Source organism: Oncorhynchus kisutch, linkage group LG18 (genome assembly GCF_002021735.2).
Source record: "Oncorhynchus kisutch isolate 150728-3 linkage group LG18, Okis_V2, whole genome shotgun sequence".
NCBI lineage: Eukaryota > Metazoa > Chordata > Actinopteri > Salmoniformes > Salmonidae > Oncorhynchus > Oncorhynchus kisutch.
The window spans coordinates 37,083,230-37,107,139 of NC_034191.2; the positions used below are offsets into that span (position 1 = coordinate 37,083,230).

The following is a 23,910-nucleotide window of genomic DNA, read 5'->3' on the forward strand; positions in this document are numbered from 1 at the left end:
TGGCCTGCGGCTCAATTTACTGCATCCGCCGATGTCAGCCTTCCGCATCTGCCGTGAAAGGTGACTGAGCTTTGTCAGACCATGAGACTTCCCCGAAAACCACTAAAACCACTAACTATTATGACCCCTCTATGGAAAGGTGAGAATCTCACAAACATGTAGCCTACATGTCAGATTTGCTCTAGGACGCCCACAAGCCACAAAAGGCTCATCTGAAGGTAGCCTGGTACCAGTTTTAAAAAGTGAATGGAAGTACTGTATGTATGGAAGGATTTAGTGTGTAAAAGAGGATAAATATGTATGTGTATTCTTTTTCTTTTTTTTTTACAAATATTTTCCTGATCTTATATCTCTGAGATATAGGAAAGCCACTTCAAAACAGACTTTTTATTTTAATTAAATTGTCCACGTATGAATATGTTATTCAATGTGTTTCTATGGGATAACAGCAGTAAGGCTAAATTAAATGTTTCCTCAAATATTTAAAAAAATATATTTTTGATAACTAAAGGGGTCCTAAAATTCTAAATCAAATAGCTTAATGTTCCTTGGTATGACCATCTTAAAACAAATCCATATGTTAGCCCCCCTCCCCCCCAAGAAAATCTATGATTCGTTGATTATTTGAATCAGCTGTGTAGTGCTAAGGGGATAAAAAATAATAACAATAATTGAGTACTGCCCTACTGCCCTACCTTGCCTGGAAACCCGACATTACATTTAATTGAATTCTATATCGGGCAGAAATGAGCTTTTGAATCAGGGAAGTTTCCTCTCATGACTCTACAAGCCAGAATGTTGAATAAAATGATAGTTTAATGTACTTTGTCAGTTGTTCATGCAGTTGGTCCTTTTGGCGCTAGGAATGTGTGACAATATATCCACAGCAAAGTATAATTACATCAACTTTTCAAAGCGCTGGTAGTGCATTCAGATTTCTATCACGTGAAGCATGCGCAGAACTATTTAAGTATGAGCTCGGCAAGTACAGTGCATTCAGAAAGTATTCAGACCCCCTGACTTTTTCCAATTTTTGTTACGTTACAGCTTTATACTAAAATGGATGAAATCGTTTTTTCCCTCATCAATCTACACACAATACCCCATAATGACAAAGCAAAAACAGGTATTTAGAATTTAAAAAATATACACAAATTTAAGAAATGTCACATGTAGTTAAGTATTCAGACCCTTTACTCAGTACTTTATTGAAGCACCTTTGGTAGCCATTACAGTCTCTAGTCTTCTTGGCTATGACGCTACAAGCTTGGCACACCTGTATTTGGAGAGTTTATCCCATTCTTTTGTGCAGACCCTCTCAAGCTCTGTCAGGTTGGATGGGGAGCTTCGCTGTACAGCTATTTTCAGGTCTCTCCAGAGATGTTCGATGTCCGAGCTCTGGTTGGGCCAGTCAACGACATTCAGAGACCTGTCCCGAAGCCACTTCTGTGTTGTCTTGGCTGTGTGCTTAGGGTCGTTCTCCTGTTGGAAGGTGAACCTTCACTCCAGTCTGAGGTCCTGAGCACCTCGGAGCAGGTTTTCATCAAGGATCTCTCTGTACTTGCTCTGTTCATCTTTCCTTTGATCCTGACAGGTCTCCCAGTCCCTTCCGCTGAAAAACATCCCCACAGCATGATGCAGCAGTCAGGGGATCAGGAACCACCAGCCTGAGGAGGGAAACATAAAAGGAGGGTGAGATCCGGTAGTTGGTGGGGAGTTCCAAACGATAAGTTACCCCATTGACCCTCGGGAGGACCTTGAAGGGTCCCACAAACCGGGGGCTCAGCTTCCGGAGGTTCCTGGTGGAGAGCCAGATGCAATCACCGGGATGGAACACTGGAGCCTCATGTGGGCCGCGGTCCGGCTGATCCTTCTGTCTCGGAGTCTACGGAGCCAGAGCCGGCTGATTTCCCAGGACACAGTGGAAGGGAGTCAGCCCGGTGGAGGAGTTATGAAGTGAGTTCTGGGTGTATTCCGCCCAGGGAAGGAACCGGGCCCACTCCTCGTCACTGACAGTGACTCCTTAGGACCTCTCCACCTGCCCGTTAGACTGAGGCCGGTACCCAGGTGTGAGGCTGACAGTGGCCCCCAGCTTCTCCATAAAGGATTTCCAGAAACGTGATGTGAATTGTGGACCATGGTCAGAAATGATGTCCTCCGGAAGGCCATAGTGCTGGAAGACCTGCTGGAATAGTGCCTCTGCGACCTGGAGAGCAGTAGGTAGACCAGAGAGAGGGATAAAGCAACCAGAATAGTGGTAAAACCATCAGAAAGGGGGAGATCCATTACAAAGTCTATGGACAGATGTGACCAAGGCCACTGAGCTACGGGAAGCAATTTACCTGCTGGAGCGTGCCGGGGAGATTTGGATTGAGTACATATTGAACTTGAGTTGACATAGTGGGCGACGTCCTGCGCCAAAGTGGGCCACCAGTATTTATCGGAGGGGGATTGGATGGTGAAGGTGATACATGGGTGTCTTTGTGTACGGGTGCAGTGATGAAGAAGGGACGGCTTTCCTGGTGCTTGGGTCCCACGGTGAGGGTGAGTGGTGCTGTGACGTGAGTAATTGTACCGGATCCCAATGGTCACATATCCAGGATTTGGACAGGAAAAGGAGAGGAGAGCGGGTATGAGGTTAAGTTCAGGGAGGAGGCTAGTGTCTGGTTGATAAAGTTCCCTGGGGCGCCAGAGTCAACTATAGCTATAGAGACAACTCTTGAGGGACAGCCAGCCAGTGAAATGGGAGAAAGGGGTTGGAGGGAAACGATGATAATGGAATACTCACGCCTACCCTGGGAGACAGAAGGTCACGGATCCGCCCCCCTTCTCTAGTGGACCCCGGGTTGGGATGCACCGGACACCACTGGACACAGCCCCAGCTGTCTCCGGCGACGCCACTCTGCCACAGAGTCATACCTCCATGGGTTCAAACTCTGCCTCAGGACAGCCAAAGGTGGGAGGTGAGTGGCGAGATGCACGCTGACGCTGCGAAGAAGGTTATCCAGACGGATGGCCATCGCAATGAGAGCGTCTAAGGATATGTTGTCATCCCGACATGCCAACTCCGTTTGCACCTCTTCGCGTAGTCCACTGCGGAATAGAGTGAGGAGCGCCAGCTCATTCCATCTACTGGAGGCTGCCACAGTCCGAAAGGTGAGGGCGTACTCCGCAGCGGTCTGGTACCCTGCCGGGGCTGGAAAAGTCATTTACCACCCTCTGTGCCCTCTGGAGGATGGTCGAAGACCGCCCTGAACAGAGCCATGAATGAACATCTCGTAGGAACCCAGCTCTTCCTCTCCCAGACGGCCGTAGCACACTCCAATGCCCGTCCAGTCAACAAGAAATGACCGTAGCAACCTTGGACCTCTCGTGTAGGGGGCTCCCGTCAGATAGGCAAAATAGAGGGAGCTCTGGAGTAGGAAGCCATGGCATTTTGATGGAGTGCCGTCATACGGGACAGTCGGGCACCGCTGACATGGGAGGACGGTTGGGTATGCTGGGGGACTGGCTCACTGTGACCATCCGTGGTAGGAGACCCTCCGTCAGAGGTATGGAGAAGCTCGCTGGTGGTGTCGAGGCGGTGGAGGACGCAGAGGACCACCTTCATGGTTGTACCCAGTAGAACCAGCTGGTCGTGGTGTGGGTGGAGTAGATGACCCTGTTCCTCGACCTTCTGGAAGATGGGTTTTATCGTCTGCTACTTCCATAATTACTTGGGCAGTATTCTGTAACGAAGACGCGAGGAGTCAGGAAGCAGGAGCAGATGGTGAGTTTAATAATAATGAACATAGAGAGTTACAAAACAAGAGAAGCGTCTGGACATGGAATCAAAACTAATGGTTGCCAGGTGTACAAATGTGGGTTGCCAGGACTGGTGGTTTGTAGACCGGCGACGTCGAGTACCGGAGGGAAGGAGCAGGAGTAGACGTGACACAATTTTAGAATAAGGCAAAATGTAGAAAAAGGTAAGGTGTCTGAATACTTTCCAAATGCACTGTATGCATGCATCTCGTGCATGTATTTTGTATCTTGTGCGCATGTTTTCGGTGGTAGAAATCTGAACAAACTACCAGTGATTTTGAAAAGTTGACTATACTAGTAACTATACTTTCCTGTGAATATATCGTCTCACAATCATACCTTCAAAAGGACCGACCGCACAAACAACAGGTAAAGTACATTAAAATATAATTTGATTCAACATTCTGGCTTGTTGAGGTCGTGAGAGGAAACTTTCCTGATTCAAACATTCATTTTTGCCTGACCTAGAATTCAATGCAATTCCACATCGGGTTTCCAGACAATGCCCTACCAAAAGAACAGTAACTACTAATTGAGTAGAACTGAGGGATCATTTTTTATTGTCCAGCCAAATAAGTTGTAGGCATCTGTTATCTTCTGTAATTTTTTATTCATTTTGACCCTGACCTTTGAGCCAAAATGGGAGTTACTGCCTTCTTTCTTGGTACATCTACTGGAATATGTTTCCATTACACATTTTTTTTTTAACACAACCTTGTGTTCATAGATTTATTTGTACATGGCTGTCAGTTTCATATACACTATATATCCAAAAGTATGTTTACACCCCTTCAAATGGGTCGATTTGGCTAATTCAGCCACACCTGTTGCTAACAAGTTTCCGGTCAACTGTAAATGCTGTCATCGTGAAGTGGAAACGTCTAGGAGCAACAACGGCTCAGCTGCGAAGTGGTAGGCCACACAAGCTCACAAAGCGTGATCACCGTGTGCTGAAGCGCGTATAAATCGTCTGTCCTCAGTTGCAATACTCACTACCAAGTACCAAACTGCCTCTGGAAGCAACATCCAGCACAATAACTTTTCGCCAGGAGCTTCATCAAATAAAAAGCCGCCGCACACAAGCCTAAGATAACCAATGCGCAAAGCCAAACGTTACCTGGAGTGGAGTAAAGCTCACTGCCATTGGACTCTGGAGCAGTGGAAAGGCGTTCTCCAATAGTCCGCTTCACCATCTGGCAGTCCGACGGTTGAATCTGGGTTTGCCGGAGGCCAGGAGAACGCTACCTGCCCCAATGCATAGTGCCAACTGTAAAGTTTGGAGGAGGATGATGGTCTGGGGTTGTCTTTCATGGTTCGGGCTTGGCCCATTAGTTCCAGTGAAGGGAAATCTTAACACTACAGCATACGTTCATACATTCTGGAAGATTCTGTGCTTCCAACTTTGTGGCAACAGTTTGGGGACGGCCATTTCCTGTTTCAGCATGACAATGCCCCAATGCACAAAGCAAGGTCCATACAGAAATGGTTTGTCTAAATTGGTGTGGAAAAACTTGACTAGCATGCACAGAGCCCTGACCTCAACCCCATCGAACACATTTGGGATGAATTGGAATGCCGACTAGTGAGCCAGGCCTAATCGCCCAACATCAGTGCCCAACCTCACTAATGCTCTTGTGGCTGAATGGAAGCAAGTCTCCACAGCAATGTTTCAACATCTAGTGGAACGTCTTCCCAGAAGAGTGGAGGCTGTTATAGCAGCAAAGGGGGGGACCAACTCCATATTAATGGTCATGATTTTGGAATGAGATGTTCGACGAGCAGGTGTCCACATACTTTTGGTAATGTGGTGTAGTTTGATACTTGTATCAGCAAAGAACAATTTTTTAAAATATTTTTTTATTTATTTCACCTTTATTTAACCAGGTAGGCTAGTTGAGAACAAGTTCTCATTTGCAACTGCGACCTGGCCAAGATAAAGCATAGCAGTGTGAGCATACAACAAAGAGTTACACATGGAGTAAACAATTAACAAGTCAATAACACAGTAGAAAACAAAGGGGGGGTCTATATACAATGTGTGCAAAAGGCATGAGGAGGTAGGCAAATAATTACAATTTTGCAGATTAACACTGGAGTGATAAATGATCAGATGGTCATGTACAGGTAGAGATATTGGTGTGCAGAAGAGCAGAAAAGTAAATAAATAAAAACAGTATGGGGATGAGGTAGGTGAAAAGGGTGGGCTATTTACCAATAGGCTATGTACAGCTGCAGCGATCGGTTAGCTGCTCAGATAGCTGATGTTTGAAGTTGGTGAGGGAGATAAAAGTCTCCAACTTCAGCGATTTTTGCAATTCGTTCCAGTCACAGGCAGCAGAGTACTGGAACGAAAGGCGGCCAAATGAGGTGTTGGCTTTAGGGATGATCAGTGAGATACACCTGCTGGAGCGCGTGCTACGGATGGGTGTTGCCATCGTGACCAGTGAGCTGAGATAAGGCGGAGCTTTACCTAGCATAGACTTGTAGATGACCTGGAGCCAGTGGGTCTGGCGACGAATATGTAGCGAGGGCCAGCCGACTAGAGCATACAAGTCGCAGTGGTGGGTGGTATAAGGTGCTTTAGTGACAAAACGGATGGCACTGTGATAGACTGCATCCAGTTTGCTGAGTAGAGTGTTGGAAGCCATTTTGTAGATGACATCGCCGAAGTCGAGGATCGGTAGGATAGTCAGTTTTACTAGGGTAAGCTTGGCGGCGTGAGTGAAGGAGGCTTTGTTGCGGAATAGAAAGCCGACTCTTGATTTGATTTTCGATTGGAGATGTTTGATATGAGTCTGGAAGGAGAGTTTGCAGTCTAGCCAGACACCTAGGTACTTATAGACGTCCACATATTCTAGGTCGGAACCATCCAGGGTGGTGATGCTAGTCGGGCATGCAGGTGCAGGCAGCGACCGGTTGAAAAGCATGCATTTGGTTTTACTAGCGTTTAAGAGCAGTTGGAGGCCACGGAAGGAGTGTTGTATGGCATTGAAGCTTGTTTGGAGGTTAGATAGCACAGTGTCCAAAGACGGGCCGAAAGTATATAGAATGGTGTCGTCTGCGTAGAGGTGGATCAGGGAATCGCCCGCAGCAAGAGCAACATCATTGATATACACAGAGAAAAGAGTCGGCCCGAGAATTGAACCCTGTGGCACCCCCATAGAGACTGCCAGAGGACCGGACAGCATGCCCTCCGATTTGACACACTGAACTCTGTCTGCAAAGTAATTGGTGAACCAGGCAAGGCAGTCATCCGAAAAACCGAGGCTACTGAGTCTGCCGATAAGAATATGGTGATTGACAGAGTCGAAAGCCTTGGCAAGGTCGATGAAGACGGCTGCACAGTACTGTCTTTTATCGATGGCGGTTATGATATCGTTTAGTACCTTGAGTGTGGCTGAGGTGCACCCATGACCGGCTCGGAAACCAGATTGCACAGAGGAGAAGGTACGTGGGATTCGAGATGGTCAGTGACCTGTTTGTTGACTTGGCTTTCGAAGACCTTAGATAGGCAGGGCAGGATGGATATAGGTCTGTAACAGTTTGGGTCCAGGGTGTCTCCCCCTTTGAAGAGGGGGATGACTGCGGCAGCTTTCCAATCCTTGGGGATCTCAGACGAGATGAAAGAGAGGTTGAACAGGCTGGTAATAGGGGTTGCGACAATGGTGGCAGATAGTTTCAGAAATAGAGGGTCCAGATTGTCAAGCCCAGCTGATTTGTAATCAATGATACCAAGTTAAACCGTAGACACTGCAGCCCAAAGATCGGTGAAAACCAAGGTAAAAGGCAGTAACTGATGTGAGTAACGGCTGTTGCTGCTTTTTTCCCCTTGGTTTCATTGTAACTTTTTTTTGCAGTTAGTGCAAACATGACCCCACATTTTCTCCATAACACAACACAATATGAGGCAGGATATTTGTCTGCATGTATTGAATGTGTGAAAAATGTCAGTACCATATTTTTGACCAAATGTGCAGTTACTGCACTTTTACTTGTTATGTATGACATGCACTCCACAGTAAATTCTGAACATTTTCTGCCTGGGTATATTCTATTGGAATAAGCCTTCCATAGAATGAGCTTGCTAATGTTCATTAAATATTTGTGAGCAGAGATTTATAGAGAGTGGCTTCAGTGGCACCACTGCTGCTAAAATGACATGGAGAGAAATTCCATCACTGCTGTGGCCACTGTCTCGGTTCAACAGATGAAGAGGCAATTCCTAAAATAATCAATTATCCTCCCTACTCCACTGTCCCCAAAAATGATAAATTATTCAACCTCTTCAGCATCGGCTCACCTAGAATAGATTATATCATTATCAATTGGCCTATCAACACATCTGAGTTATCCCTCTTCCAGAAGCCCCCCCCCCCCCCTTCTGTCTATATGAAATCTAACAAGATGAAGTAAAGGACCCTTTAGTGTATTCGAAAGTCATCCAAAAAGTACTACTCAAAATGATCTTGGATTCAAATTCTTGGAACATTTGGGGAGTGAAGATTATCACAGATGTTATTGTGGGAATGAGCCCAGCTAGTATAACCTTGCACAATCGATTTAAGAGAAGAAGAAAAACGTGAATACACAAATAGGTAATTCACCTTACATTCCAACCTGGGCACTGTCCAAGACAGGATGCAATTCTGATTTTGGTGAAACATAAATCTACAATTTAACATCCTATATTTGAAACAGTGTATCAAAAAAGTTGCTCTTGTTACATTGAAACACAGAACAGAAACTCTTTGTAGCATCCTCACTGGGAGATGGTGCGCGTACAGCCTCGCCCTTAAAATGTATTTCTATATCTGCAAGACAAGCAAACAATGCATCAGTTGGAATGGCACCTACAGACTGACAGTCCAGTAGCACACCAACCTTGACATTACAGTAGACGGTTTGGTTTACCCATAGAAGTCCAAGGCGGGACCGTTATACAGTTGACCGCGATACATACTGGTAGTTGTAGTGCATTGACTCTCAGCATGTTACATATTCACATGTGCAAAAACTACATTTCCCCAGACCTGTCACTGAACGTTCCCGCTCCTATTGGCTGGCAGCCCAGCCGCAGCCCCAGAGAATGAATGAAATTGAAATTGCTGGTATATTACATGTGCAATACGGGGATCTGCAGTGTTACATTGTATCTATCATACTATATCAAAATGGCCACAGTGGTACAGAACCCCCTGAAATCGTAAGTGCATACATTTGATCTTTTACATTTTTAGGGATACATTTGTGGATGCTGTCAGTCCATGTAGCCTAGGTAATCGTTGACAATGTTATGCATCGTAAAGAAGTATCCTGCCTACAGGCTACATAGCAAGCATATAGCAAGCTACATATATTTCAATGGTAGTGTAGTAGCGATGGAAAGGTATATATGAAACAGCTTCATTTTCTGCCGGGTTATGTTCCAAAATGCAGAGCTGCCTATGCATGCCTAGAAACAATTTCACTAAGCCATCAATTGCACGAGAACGCTATGGTGGAATGTTGAGGTACAATCTATTACCCGGTATCCTTAGTCAATAGACAAGATCGCGGCCAACTTGCATGGCAGATCGGGTAGCGCTTTTCTATAATAATAGCGAATAATAGCAAGTGGCAGCGGTTTTGTGAAAAGTTTGTGCTTGATACCTGTTCACATTATTGTGGTTGGCATAACCAAGCCGGGGGTAGCCTGCGACGGCTGAAACCTAATACCTTTAGGATATCATTTTCTTGTAGACAGACCTCTTGGCAAAATAGACTACGTGCTTTCGGTTATCATGGCAGCAGTGTTTCCAGGCAGCGCAGCTTCGCTCCGACACCTGATAAAATATTGTGCAGCCTTGCATCATATAAAATGGTTAACTTATGTGCCGGGAGTGGTTGCTTTTATTGGACTGGTGTTGTCTCTGCCAGTCGCGTTGAACACTCCGTCAAGTTTCCATTTGATTCCTTTGTGCAGAATTGACACAAGAACATGTCAACGTGCAGAATGCAGCCTGGGCTCGTGTCCAAAAGGTGGCTGTGCGTCTGTCAGCTTGGTAAAATGCACCCGAGAGACCTTTTCGATTAGAAATCATGGAAAACATAATACGTCGACTCTCGAAAATGTATTTAAGTGTTCTTAGGTTAAATTTAGGCATTTGCAGCCTGTCTAACAAAGAACGTGGTAGCTTACTGTAGCGCGGAACACATCGGATGTTACCTGAGCGGGAATGTAGTTGCGATGCTGTGCTGTCAGCGCTATCTGAAATCCAGACAGGCGACATTTCATGTAATTCATAACGAACTACCTTAAGTATACGAATAGCCTATTATAAGAAACAGTGAACTGCTTTAATTAATGTATTAGTCTATAACACAATTTATTTGACTCAGTCGATGCGCGGCAGTGATGGCATTCTACGTATTGGGGAAACTAACACAAGTTAAGCTATTTCTTGCCATAGGATATGGCCAACTAGCCTAAAGTATGCATAAATAAAATGGCAAATCGTGTGTGAGTTTTAGTAAGGCAAAACTGCACCTCTTAAAATGTAATTAAATCAGTCTATTGCCTACCGATAGTGATCGTGCACAGCACAGAGACCTGTGAGGTGAACGGTGGCGCTGGAGGCATCACCTATGCCGCTCATTTTCTCATTATAATATTCTCTGTTTAGGCTACCCAGTTGTTGTAGGAGAGTAGCTACAACGTTTTTATATGAATTTGTTGCTTTTGTGTTGCTGTTTTTAAATACATTATTAAGATGTCCAGTTTCATCTGGTTCTGAAAGCAGATAGAATACACAGTCACAAACTGTTTAGGCCAACCAGCAGTAGCCTACCACCCCTTTAGTCATTTATGAGTTATTCATTGGGATTTAGCAACCCTCTACATATTCTGTGCTCCCAGTGATGGGAGCGGCCGAGTGTCTTTCTGCTGTCCGCCTTGTCTCTGGTTCCTCAATTACTGGGAACAAGTGGGGACATAGATGCTCCCAGAGGCCTTTGCAAGGCCATGTCAAGGAGATTCTTTTGACTTATTTGCATGAAAATTAGAAATGCAGGGAACAAAGGGAATTGCATAGGATAGGAGCCATCAGTGGACTAGGAGCTGATTAATACTGACTTGAATGTTTCTCAGTAAGGGTCTAGTTAATACCCTCTACCACGGCTCCCGCTGCTTATATAATGTCATCTAGCCTACTGATTTGGAGTATTCGGAGCTCACCACTCAACTGTTGTCCCATGCATCTCAGAGGTTCAAAGAGTTCAGTGTGTGGAGGCAAATCCTCAGAGAACCAACACTCTACTGGGCATTCCCCTAACTTCTCCACTAGTCCTCCTTTAATCTCTCTGCTACTCCTTCTCTCTCTCTCTCTCTCTCTCTCTCTCTCTCTCTCTCTCTCTCTCTCTCTATCTATTTATCCTTCCATCCATCCATCCATCCATCCATCCATCCATCCATCCATCCTCAAACCTACCTCTACCCCTTGCCCCTTGTCCCCCCATCCTTTCCTTCTGTCCCCCATCCTTTCCTTCTGTCCCCCCATCCTTTCCTTCTGTCCCCCCATCCTTTCCTTCTGTCCCCCCATCCTTTCCTTCTGTCCCCCCGTCCTTTCCTTCTGTCCCCCCATCCTTTCCTTCTGTCCCCCATCCTTTCCTTCTGTCCCCCATCCTTTCCTTCTGTCCCCCATCCTTTCCTTCTGTCCCCCCATCCTTTCCTTCTGTCCCCCATCCTTTCCTTCTGTCCCCCCATCCTTTCCTTCTGTCCCCCATCCTTTCCTTCTGTCCCCCATCCTTTCCTTCTGTCCCCCATCCTTTCCTTCTGTCCCCCCATCCTTTCCTTCTGTCCCCCCATCCTTTCCTTCTGTCCCCCCATCCTTTCCTTCTGTCCCCCCATCCTTTCCTTCTGTCCCCCCATCCTTTCCTTCTGCCCCCCCATCCTTTCCTTCTGTCCCTCTACTTGGAGGAAGAGGCCATAAGCTGACTGACTGTTGTGATAGTTATTTTGCCATGCCTGACTGATCCGAGGGACATTAATTCCACATAATTCTGTGTTCAGGCACTGTTTAAACGAACAGCCAGGCCTACCGAGTTCACTGAAGCCTGAGTATCCTCTCTCTAGCTCGCTCTCCCCTCTCTCTTTTCGCTGTCTTTTTGTGAGGGCATTTCTTTTCTGGTTTATTGCCATCATTACCCCTTTTTTAACACATAGACCTTCTTCTCTTTGTCTTCATGGGAAGACGAGAGAGAGACACATAAGTATTTTTAGCTCTATGACCTATTTCTCCATTGCTACCTAACCGACTGTCAGTCACTTCCCTGTGCTTTGGGATCCTATATGGTCGCCAGCTGTAGTCTCGAGTTGTAGTTCAGGACAGGGAGAATAGGAACTACAACAGCCCTTTACAGTAGTAGCCAAGTAGGCTATTCGAATAATTCACTCTGGAAACCTCCATCGAATGTGCAAGAAAGACACAGGAAGTAGGCCTAGTATGCCATGCACAGCAATGAGGGGGCTATGAGTCATCAGCCATGTGTTCCAACATAGTTTGACTGGTGCTGGAGTAGTAGGGCCATTTGGATAGGGCATACGACCGCGGGAGACGGTTGGGACATGGACCTAGCTGTGTGACTGGGAACATTCAGAAGAGCCCCTTAAGGAATCTGATTCAGGCTGACTGAAAGGAAGACAGACGTGTAATAATGAGGGTAATGAAAGGGTTGAATGAAGAAGAGAGGGGAGCGAGGACGTCATTCCAAACATACATGTATTTGGATGGATGCCTATGGGCAGCTTTTGTTTTGTGTGCATAAAATGCTTTGGGGTTATAAACGTGGTACCTTTGCTTTTAATGTTATTGCCTGTGACTCTGACAATGGCAGGTAGGGATGGAACGAACAGGGCGATGCAAGGTATCCGCTGGCAGAAGATGGGCTTGGTGCAGTGCATGCACTGCAACTGACTGCACAGAATAGGCTGCAGCAATAAACATGCTTGAATTGAATTGCACAGTTGCATGGCACAGACAGAAGGTCCCAGCTCGCATTCATTATACATCACAGGGAAAGAAAATCCATTGGAAGAAAGAATGTCACATAAGGTTTTGAGTCCGTGGTAATGCGAGTGTTGTGTACATCCACATGGCATAACAATCTACTTCTACCGGCAGTCCTACTCTGTAATAATCTATAATAATCTCCAAATATTCCTGCTCTTCCTCTCCAGAAACATTCCTCTAATCCCACTCTCTGGACATTACTACAATCCTATTCTCTGGCAGACACACGTGCCATGTGCACACACACACACACACACATACACACACACACACACACACACATAGACACGCGCCCACACTGACACGCGCGCTCACACAAACAATTCTATACATTCTGCAGTAATCCCATTCTACAATACACTTCCCTCTGAGGTAATTCCTTTAGTACCATTGTCTCGGGCCAATGGTATGGATTTCTGCTAGAAATTGGTGGGTGGAGTCATGTAAAGCAAATTAGTATTTCCTCGTGCAGCAAGTTAATAACGTTAGAGAGAAAAAGGGAGAGGGGGAGCGAGAGAGAGAGAGAGAGAGAGAAGGGAGGAAGGAAGGATCCATCCACATAATAACAGCAAAAGTGCAGAGTCAATCATCTTACCTGAAGGACCAGTGTTCATCCACGCCAGTTGGATTGCCATGCACTGATGTACTGCCCGAAATGCACACTCAGACTCCTGGAACACATACACAGAATATACAAACACATACACTACCGTTCAAAAGTTTGTGGTCACTTAGAAACTTCCTTGTTATCATTATCAGCAACCATCACTCTATTCTGGTTAGAGACAGTTTGTGCTGTTCTGTGAAGGGAGTAGTACACAGCGTTGTACGAAATCTTGAGTTTCTTGACAATGTCTCCCGTGGAATAGCCTGCATTTCTCAGAACAAGAATAGACTGACAAGTTTCAAAAGAAAGTTATTTGTTTCTGGCCATTTTGAGCCTGTAATCGAACCCACAAATGCTGATGCTCCAGATACTCAACCAGTCTAAAGAAGGCCAGTTTTATTGCTTCTTTAATCAGAACAACAGTTTTCAGATGCGCTAACATAATTGCAAAAGGGTTTTCTAATGATCAATTGGCCTTTTAAAATTATAAACTTGGATTAGCTAACACAACGTGCCGTTGGAACACAGGAGTGATGGTTGCTGATAATGGGCCTCTGCACGGCTACAGTTATGTAGATATTCCATAAAAAATCAGCCGTTTCCAGCTACAACAGTCATTTACGACATTAACTATGTCTACACTGTATTTATGATAAATTTTATGTGATTTTAATGGACAAAATATGTGCTTTTCTTTCAAAAACACGGAAATGTGTAAGTGACCCCCAAACTTTTGAACAGCAGTGGATATGTAGAAGCTCCAGACATACACAGGAGTAATAGGTATTGTGCATAAACAGACTCCTAGCATCAGCTACACCCATGTATAGCAGTGTTTCCCATCTCCATCCCTTGGCTACTACCCCCAACAACACACGTTTTTGTTGTGGCCCCAGACAAACTAACTTGATTCAACTCATCGAGGTCTGGATGATTAGTTGACAAGTTGAATCATGTGTGCTGGTTCAGGGCTACAATAAAAATGTGTACTGTTGTGGGTACTGTGGGACTGAAGTCGGGAAACACTGTCCTATAGAATACAGTCATATAGGCAGACACACAGACATATGACACTTTTTGCAAAGCCAGAGGCCTGTAACATGACAACAAGGTAGTTACGGTAACATGTAAACTCGGCAAAAGAAACGTCCCTTTTTCAGGACCCTGTCTTTCAAAGAATATTAATAAAAATCCAAATAACTTCACAGATCTACATTGTAAAGGGTTTAAACACTGTCCCATGCTTGTTCAATGAACCATAAACAATTAATGAACATGCACCTGTGGAACGGTCGTGAAGACATTAACAGCTTACAGACCGTAGGCAATTAAGGTCACAGTTATGAAAACTTAGGACACTAAAGAGGCCTTTGTACTTACTCTGAAAAACACCAAAAGAAAGATGCCCAGGGTCCCTACTCATCTGCGTGAATGTGCCTTAGGCATGCTGCAAGAAGGCATGAGGACTGCAGATGTGGCTAGGGCAATAAATTGCAATGTCCGTACTGTGAGACACCTAAGACAGCACTACAGGGAGACAGGACGGACAGCTGATCGTCCTCGCAGTAGCAGACCACGTGTAACAACACCTGCACAGGATCGGTACATCTGAACATCACACCTGCGGGACAGGTACAACAACTGCACGAGTTACACCAGGAACGCACAATCCCTTCATCAGTGCTCAAACTGTCCGCAATAGGCTGAGAGAGGCTGGACTGACGGCTTGTAGGCCTGTTGTAAGGCAGGTACTCACCAGACATCACCGGCAACAACATCGCCTAAGGGCACAAACCCACCGTCGCTGGACCAGACAGGACTGGCAAAACCAGACAGGACTGACGAGTCGCGGTTTTGTCTCACCAGAGGTGATGGTTGGATTTGCGTTTATCGTCAAAGGAATGAGCGTTACACCGAGGCCTGTACTCTGGAGTGGGATGGATTTGGAGTTGGAGGGTCTGCCATGGTCTGGGGCGGTGTGTCACAGCATCATCGAACTGAGCTTGTTGTCATTGCAGGCAATCTCAATGCTGTGTGAGAGGACGTTTCTTTTTTTGCTGAGTTTAGATGAATGCAACATAGGTAACACAGACAGAGAGAGACACCTACTGTACAGATGCGTTCTCTCTCTCCACTTCATTCACATACACCCGCACATGCACTCACACACACACACACACACACACACACACACACACACACACACACACACACACACACACACACACACACACACACACACACACACACACACACACACACACACACACACACACACACATAGTGATGGGGGACATAATCGATACAGTTACATTTCACAGTCATTTCTGTGTGTTAGTTGGCTGTACCTGCACCAAAACTCCAGTATTTTTCTTTCATAGCTCGTTCTCCGTCTTCTTTATAAATAGGGAGCCAATTTCAGCACTTTTATTTCCATGACTGATCAAAACTCATTTTCTCATGGCTCGCTTTTGTCCCTCTGCAGCAGACATGTGAGCAATATGTTTGGAACATCAAATCGCAATATATATAGAATCATGAGAATCGCAATGCATATGGTATCGGCACCTAAGTATGGTGATAATATTGTATTGTGAGGTCCCTGGGGATTCCCAGCTCTACACACACACTATGCCAAACTGTATTTGTCTCAGGGACATGGTACTTTAACAGATGAGATGGTCGATAGTCCTACAGTGGTGCAGCTGTCTGTGTTGCTGTCTGTTGATGTGTCAGCATCAGCTCAACATCAGCACTGTGTGTGTGTGTGTGTCTGTGTGTGTGTGTGTGTGTGTGACCACTCCTGCTGAACAATGCCACAGCCCCCTCAACAGCCCAACATGTTACAGCTGTTAGACTGGCAGATGCTAGCTGCCACACTTTACTGTACACACACACACACACGCCTACATACAAACACACACAGGCCTGCATGCACTACCACACGAACACCCACACATACGCACCCCTGTCATCACAGCCTAGTCACTGACGGGCATCCTAGCCATGAATACACTTATGTTCCATGCTACATGCCTACGTCAAAGCCGTCTCCCAAAGTGACAAGAAGTTGGTGTACTTGTCTGTGAACGGTTCTTTATTCTGCACAATGTATGTTCACTGTCAACAGTTGGAGAATGAAACAAAACAAAAGATTAAATGTTGGGGAATTTGGGTGGATGCAATCCATACAGGCTATAATAGATTATGTTTGGATGGAATGATTATCTTTCCTGGACCACGTATTACATTTCTTTGCCCTCACCTGGTTTGATAATACTGCTAGTATGTATTTTCTAGAGTGTGTACATGTCGGCCCTCATTTTCAGGGTCTGGTTGGGCGTGTGAGGCAGTAGCTGGGTTTGGTCTCTGTGCTGTTCAGTTCTGGGCTGTTCTGCTCACTCTACCAGGCCTTATAGCTTTACATCTCCTAGTCTTCAGCTGCACAGCAATCTACTGAGAGTACTGAGAGACCAAGAAAAGGCAGTCACATCTGTAGAGGGGGAAAAAAACGAAAAAGATAAATCATTTCTCTGGGTACTGAGAAAGAGAGGGGGGGGGGGAGAGAAGATGGAGGGGGGGGGGGAAGAGTGATGGAGGGGGAGAGGAGGAGGGGGTTGAATGGTTAAGGGTATTATTGCATAGTGTGTGGGGGGATGGGTACACAGATTGCCTTTCCTCCACCAAGCGAGGCAGAGCTGCCTCACACTGCCGTGCTGTGTGGGCCAGAGCAGTAAAGCATCAGTACTGAAGGCCTATGGCCATGGTCAGATGGCTAGTCTATGGAGGCTGTTCACCACATTGCTGACTTCACACACATACACAGGTCTACACACAGGTCTGCATACCTGCCTGGCACACCTGGCCAACTCAGCATAGGCCATCTACACACACACACACACACACACACACACACACACACACACACACACACACACACACACACACACACACACACACACACACACACATACATATATACACACACACCAGAGGAATACAATATGTCTCAGTCATAGAATATGCATAAAGAGCAGACAGACCCTCCACACAACCCACTACCCCATGTGGGATATATTGTGGGATATAGTGGGATATATTGGGACTACTATACTGAATGATACCAGGTTCGAACCTCATGATAGATATAGTGCATTTACGAAAATATGATTTAGTGTACGTAGTGGTCTCCTAAAGGCCTACTCCTTGATAATCCATTAGTTAAATACCATATTATTTCTCTTGCAGGGTCATTATGTAGACATCCCCTTGTTAAACAAGTTAGAAATCACCATTCGAAAGTAATCCCTTTTCCTAATTGCATTTTGTAATTGTAGCTTCGTTTTTTTAGGGTGAGGATTCATTTTCCAATGACCTGACTTTCCCTCTAGGTGGAGCCCTCTGTTTCTCTTTCATTCAAGCCACTGCTAATTGAGGCTAATTGGAGAGTGGTCAGGGGTTGGAGGTTTTGGTCCTGTAGTTAGGAAATTGCAGTCGTGGCATGTACCGTGTGTAGATTTGTCATTCTGTGGACTGCAGTTTATTGCGCTTGCTTCCAATGCATTAGATAGGGGGTTAGGGTGGGGGTTGTGCTATCTTGGAGGGTTGTCTGTCTGTCTGTGTGTGTTTTAGTGGGTGCGCTCCCAGCCATATGCTTCTCTCTTTGCTCTGCTTTTGTTTGGACCAATCACTCCCCTCTGTTTGCCTGGTGTCGAGACGCTCTGTGGGTTTAAGACTGTTAAAAAGGCACTTGATGCTCCAGGCTTTTTCCTATTTTATCCTCCTTTGTGTGTTTTTGTGCATGTTTGTATCTGTTTTTTATTTCTGGCTTTATCTGGGGCTCTGATTGTGAAGGGCTGCTGCTGTATGGTCATCTCACACTGTCCACCTTATCTAGTGGCGCTGTACTCCGCCTGTTTAGAATCACACTGTCCACCTTATCTAGTGGCGCTGTACTCCGCCTGTTTAGAATCACACTGTCCACCTTATCTAGTGGCGCTGTACTCCGCCTGTTTAGAATCACACTGTCCACCTTATCTAGTGGCGCTGTACTCCGCCTGTTTAGAATCACACTGTCCACCTTATCTAGTGGCGCTGTACTCCGCCTGTTTAGAATCACACTGTCCACCTTATCTAGTGGCGCTGTACTCCGCCTGTTTAGAATCACACTGTCCACCTTATCTAGTGGCGCTGTACTCCGCCTGTTTAGAATCACACTGTCCACCTTATCTAGTGGTGCTGTACTCCGCCTGTTTAGAATCACACTGGCCACCTTATCTAGTGGCGCTGTACTCCGCCTGTTTAGAATCACACTGGCCGCAGAGTTATGCTGCTGAAATAGGTTCCCTCTTCCCCACTATCTGAAACATAGCCTGGCCTTCCCTGTCCACCTTTGACTGCCTCATAGAGTCCCTGCTAAGACCCTGGAGCTGAAAGCAGGCCAGACCACCAGTAGAGGCCCTCAGCTCCTCCAGGTTGTAGTACTTGTATAGACCCTCAGCTCCTCCAGGTTGTAGTAGGCCGCAAGTAGAGGCCCTCAGCTCCTCCAGGTTGTAGTAGGCCACTTGTATAGGCCCTCAGCTCCTCCAGGTTGTAGTAGGCCACTAGTAGAGGCCCTCAGCTCCTCCGTGTTGTAGTAGGTCACTAGTAGAGGCCCTCAGCTCCTCCATGTTGTAGTAGGTCACTAGTAGAGGCCCTCAGCTCCTCCAGGTTGTAGTAGGCCACTAGTAGAGGCCCTCAGCTCCTCCATGTTGTAGTAGGCCTCTAGTAGAGGCCCTCAGCTCCTCCATGTTGTATTAGGCCACAAGTAGAGGCCCTCAGCTCCTCCATGTTGTAGTAGGCGACTAGTAGAGGCCCTCAGCTCCTCCATGTTGTAGTAGGCCTCTAGTAGAGGCCCTCAGCTCCTCCATGTTGTATTAGGCCACAAGTAGAGGCCCTCAGCTCCTCCATGTTGTAGTAGGCCACTAGTAGAGGGACTCTCTGGATGCTGACGGTGGTCAGGATAGAGAAGCTTGGTCATGTCTGTCTCTGTCTGGTTTCCCTGGTGATGTGGTATATACTCAGCTCTCCCAGCCTAGCATCCACTAACCCAAAATTGTTCTTTTTTAAGCCTTCAAGGGCAAACAGCCGCGGAGTAATGTAATGAGATTTCAGGCAGAAGCAACCAAACCGAAAGCAGCCATTTTCTACAGCTGTCAACTTCTTTTTGAAAGGGGGCGACTTATTCTGATAGCTCGAATGGCAGCACCGGGGTGACTGGTGGGGGAGGGGCTGAATTTGGGAGTGTGTGTGTGTGTGGGGGGGGGGGGGTCGAGGCGGATGGGCATGAGTGCAGTGGAGGGAGGGACGTAAAGGGGGAGGGGAGAGGGGGGAACCTCTGGGGTCATAGCTGCTGTGCATTTTGAATGTGTTCTTCTCCTTTTACCCCGTTGCATCACCATACCTCTGCAGCCTTTCAGCCCAAGCCTATTTCCAAATCACACACTTAATATTTTAAAAGCTGGGTGTATAGGTTTGCGTGCGTGTGCCGGTCCTTCTGCCTTTCTGCATTTAGGAGTATCTATTATTCTCCCCAGCCAGCTTATCCACGAGGTTCGTCTAAAGGTGAGGATTGATGGGAAACATTGTCTGTGTTGTCATCTTCAAGATTGACACGTATCTGGTGATTACACCGATACTTCCACTACACTTTCCACCGTCATCAAAGCTATGCTGTAGAATGCCAACAGTACAGTAGAAGTCCCAGTATGTCAAGAGTATAATACTCCCATACACAGCCACATTTCTAGCCTTGTGTTCCTCACGACCCCACCCGTCCAACACCACTCAGCCTCAGTTGAACTGATTTCCCTGCTACCGCCGCCACAGCTAACCTTCGTCCTAAATGTCACGCTATTCCCTATACTGTATAGTGTACTACTTGGCTCTGGTCGAACGCAGTGCACTGTTATGCAATAGGGGATTGGGATATAGTCTAAGTCCCTCGGCCTTGTTCCAGTTCCTCCCTGCTGTGTGTCACATTTGGTTTCTCTGGTATCCAGGCCTCCTCTCATCCCATAGAAAGCACTGGTGGGTGACCATAGGTTGGACTGCCAGGGAGGTAAGGGGGTCACAACATATCCCTTTTAATGCCCAGCCAGAACATCTCTAATCCCCAGTGCAGAGGTCGGGTGTGATGGTATTGTATGGAGTGTGAGGTGTAGCCAGTCCCAATATTCTGTCTGGTCTGTTACACTGACATTTTTGCTATATTTACTAATGTATGGATGGCAAATGTATGTACTTTATCGCAGTATACTGTATGGTTAGGATTGGATGTACTGTATACAGTATACTGTATGGTTAGGATTGGATGTACTGTATACAGTATACTGTATGGTTAGGATTGGATGTACTGTATACAGTATACTGTGTGGTTGCGAATCTACAGTTGAATTCGGAAGTTTACATACACCTTAGCCAAATACATTTAAACTCAGTTTTTCACAATTCCTGACATTTAATCCTAGTAAAAATTCCCTCTTAGGTCAGTTAGGATCACCACTTTATTTTAAGAATGTGAAATGTCAGAATAATAGTAGATAGACAATGATTTATTTCAGGTTCTATTTCTTTCATCACATTCCCAGGTGGTCAGAAGTTTACATAACCTTAATTAGTATTTGGTAGCATTGCCTTTAAATTGTTTAACTTGGGTCAAACTTTTCGGGTAGCCTTCCACAAGCTTCCCACAATAAGTTGGGTGAATTGGCCCATTCCTCCTGACAGAGCTGGTGTAACTGAGTCAGGTTTGTAGGCCTCCTTGCTCTCACACCCTTTTTCAGTTCTGCCCACAAATTATCTATGGGATTGAGGTCAGGGCTTTGTGATGGCCACTCCAATACCTTGACTTTGTTGTCCTTAAGTCATTTTGCCACAACTTTGGAGGTATGCTTGGGGTCGTTGTCCATTTGGAAGACTCATTTGCGACCAAGCTTTAACTTCCTGACTGATGTCTTGAGGTGTTGCTTCATTATATCCACGTAATTTTCCTACCTCATGATGCCATCTATTTTGTGAAGTGCACCAGTCCCTCCTGCAGCAAAGCACCCCCACAACATGATTCTGCCACCCCCGTGCTTCACGGTTGGGATGGTGTTCTTCGGCTTGCAAGCCTCCCCCTTTTTCCTCCAAACATAACTATGGTCATTATGGCCAAACAGTTCTATTTTTGTTTCGTCAGACCAGAGGACATTTCTCCAAAAAGTATGATATTTGTCCCCATGTGCAGTAGCAAACCGTAGTCTGGCTTTTTTATGGCGCTTTTGGAGCAGTGGCTTCTGGAGCAGTGGCTTCTTCCTTGCTGAGCTGCCTTTTAGGTTATGTCGAAATATAGGACTTGTTTTACTGTGGATATAGATACTTTTGTACCTGTGTCCTCCAGCATCTTCACAAGGTCCTTTGCTGTTGTTCTGGGATTGATTTGCACTTTTCGCACCAAAGTACATTCATCTCTAGGAGACAGAACGCGTCTCCTTCCTGAGCGGTATGACGGCTGCGTGGTCCCATGGTGTTCATACTTGCGTACTATTGTTTGTACAGATGAATGTGGTACCTTCAGGCATTTGGAAATTGCTCCCAAGGGTGAACCAGACTTGTGGAGGTCTACAATTATTTTTCTGAGATCTTGGCTGATTTCTTTTGAGTTTCCCATGATGTCAAGCAAAGAGGCACTGAGTTTGAAGGTAGGTCTTGAAATACATCCACAGGTACACCTCCAATTTACTCAAAGGATGTGAATTAGCCTATCAGAAGCTTCTAAAGCCATGACATGATTTTCTGGAATTTTCCAAGCTGTTTAAAGGCACAGTCAACTTAGTGTATGTAAACTTCTGACCCACCGGAATTGTGATACAGTGAACTATGAAATAATCTGTCTGTAAACAATCGTTGGAAAAATTACTTGTGTCGTGCACAAAGTAGATGTCCTAACCGACTTGCCAAAACTATAGTTTGTTTACAAGAAATGTATGGAGTGGTTGAAAAACTAGTTTTAATGACTCCAACCTACAGTGCCTTGCGAAAGTATTCGGCCCCCTTGAACTTTGCGACCTTTTGCAGGCTTCAGACATAAAGATATAAAACTGTATTTTTTTGTGAAGAATCAACAACAAGTGGGACACAATCATGAAGTGGAACAACATTTATTGGATATTTCAAACTTTTTTAACAAATCAAAAACCGAAACCGCAAAATTATTCAGCCCCTTTACTTTCAGTGCAGCAAACTCTCTCCAGAAGTTCAGTGAGGATCTCTGAATGATCCAATGTTGACCTAAATGACTAATGATGATAACTACAATCCACCTGTGTGTAATCAAGTCTCCGTATAAATGCACCTGCACTGTGATAGTCTCAGAGGTCCGTTAAAAGCGCAGAGAGCATCATGAAGAACAAGGAACACACCAGGCAGGTCCGAGATACTGTTGTGAAGAAGTTTGAAGCCGGATTTGGATACAAAAAGATTTCCCAAGCTTTAAACATCCCAAGGAGCACTGTGCAAGCGATAATATTGAAATGGAAGGAGTATCAGACCACTGCAAATCTACCAAGACCTGTCCGTCCCTCTAAACTTTCAACTCATACAAGGAGAAGACTGATCAGAGATGCAGCCAAGAGGCCCATGATCACTCTGGATGAACTGCAGAGATCTACAGCTGAGGTGGGAGACTCTATCCATAGGACAACAATCAGTCGTATATTGCACAAATCTGGCCTTTCTGGAAGAGTGACAAGAAGAAAGCCATTTCTTAAAGATATCCATAAAAAGTGTTGTTTAAAGTTTGCCACAAGCCACCTGGGAGACACACCAAACATGTGGAAGAAGGTGCTCTGGTCAGATGAAACCAAAATTGAACTTTTTGGCAACAATGCAAAACGTTATGTTTGGCGTAAAAGCAACACAGCCCATCCCCACTGTCAAACATGGTGGTGGCAGCATCATGGTTTGGGCCTGCTTTTCTTCAGCAGGGACAGGGAAGATGGTTAAAATTGATGGGAAGATGGATGGAGCCAAATACAGGACCATTCTGGAAGAAAACCTGATGGAGTCTGCAAAAGACCTGAGACTGGGACGGAGATTTGTCTTCCAACAAGACAATGATCCAAAACATAAAGCAAAATCTACAATGGAATGGTTCTAAAATAAACATATCCAGGTGTTAGAATGGCCAAGTCAAAGTCCAGACCTGAATCCAATCGAGAATCTGTGGAAAGAACTGAAAACTGCTGTTCACAAATGCTCTCCATCCAACCTCACTGAGCTCGAGCTGTTTTGCAAGGAGGAATGGGAAAAAATGTCAGTCTCTCGATGTGCAAAACTGATAGAGACATACCCCAAGCAACTTACAGCTGTAATCGCAGCAAAAAGGTGGCGCTACAAAGTATTAACTTAAGGGGGCTGAATAATTTTGCA

At 45.6% G+C, this 23,910-nt stretch overlaps 1 protein-coding gene across 1 annotated transcript in view; it reads left to right on the top strand.

The window, feature by feature from the left end:
* Positions 1–8,742: 8,742 nt before the first annotated feature.
* Positions 8,743–23,910, top strand: part of dpf1 (double PHD fingers 1) — a 48,015-nt gene continuing 32,847 nt past the window's right edge. The window contains 1 exon segment of the mRNA XM_020507820.2: positions 8,743–9,007. Within this exon segment, the coding sequence (XP_020363409.2) occupies positions 8,895–9,007 (113 nt within the window). The 5' untranslated portion in view covers positions 8,743–8,894.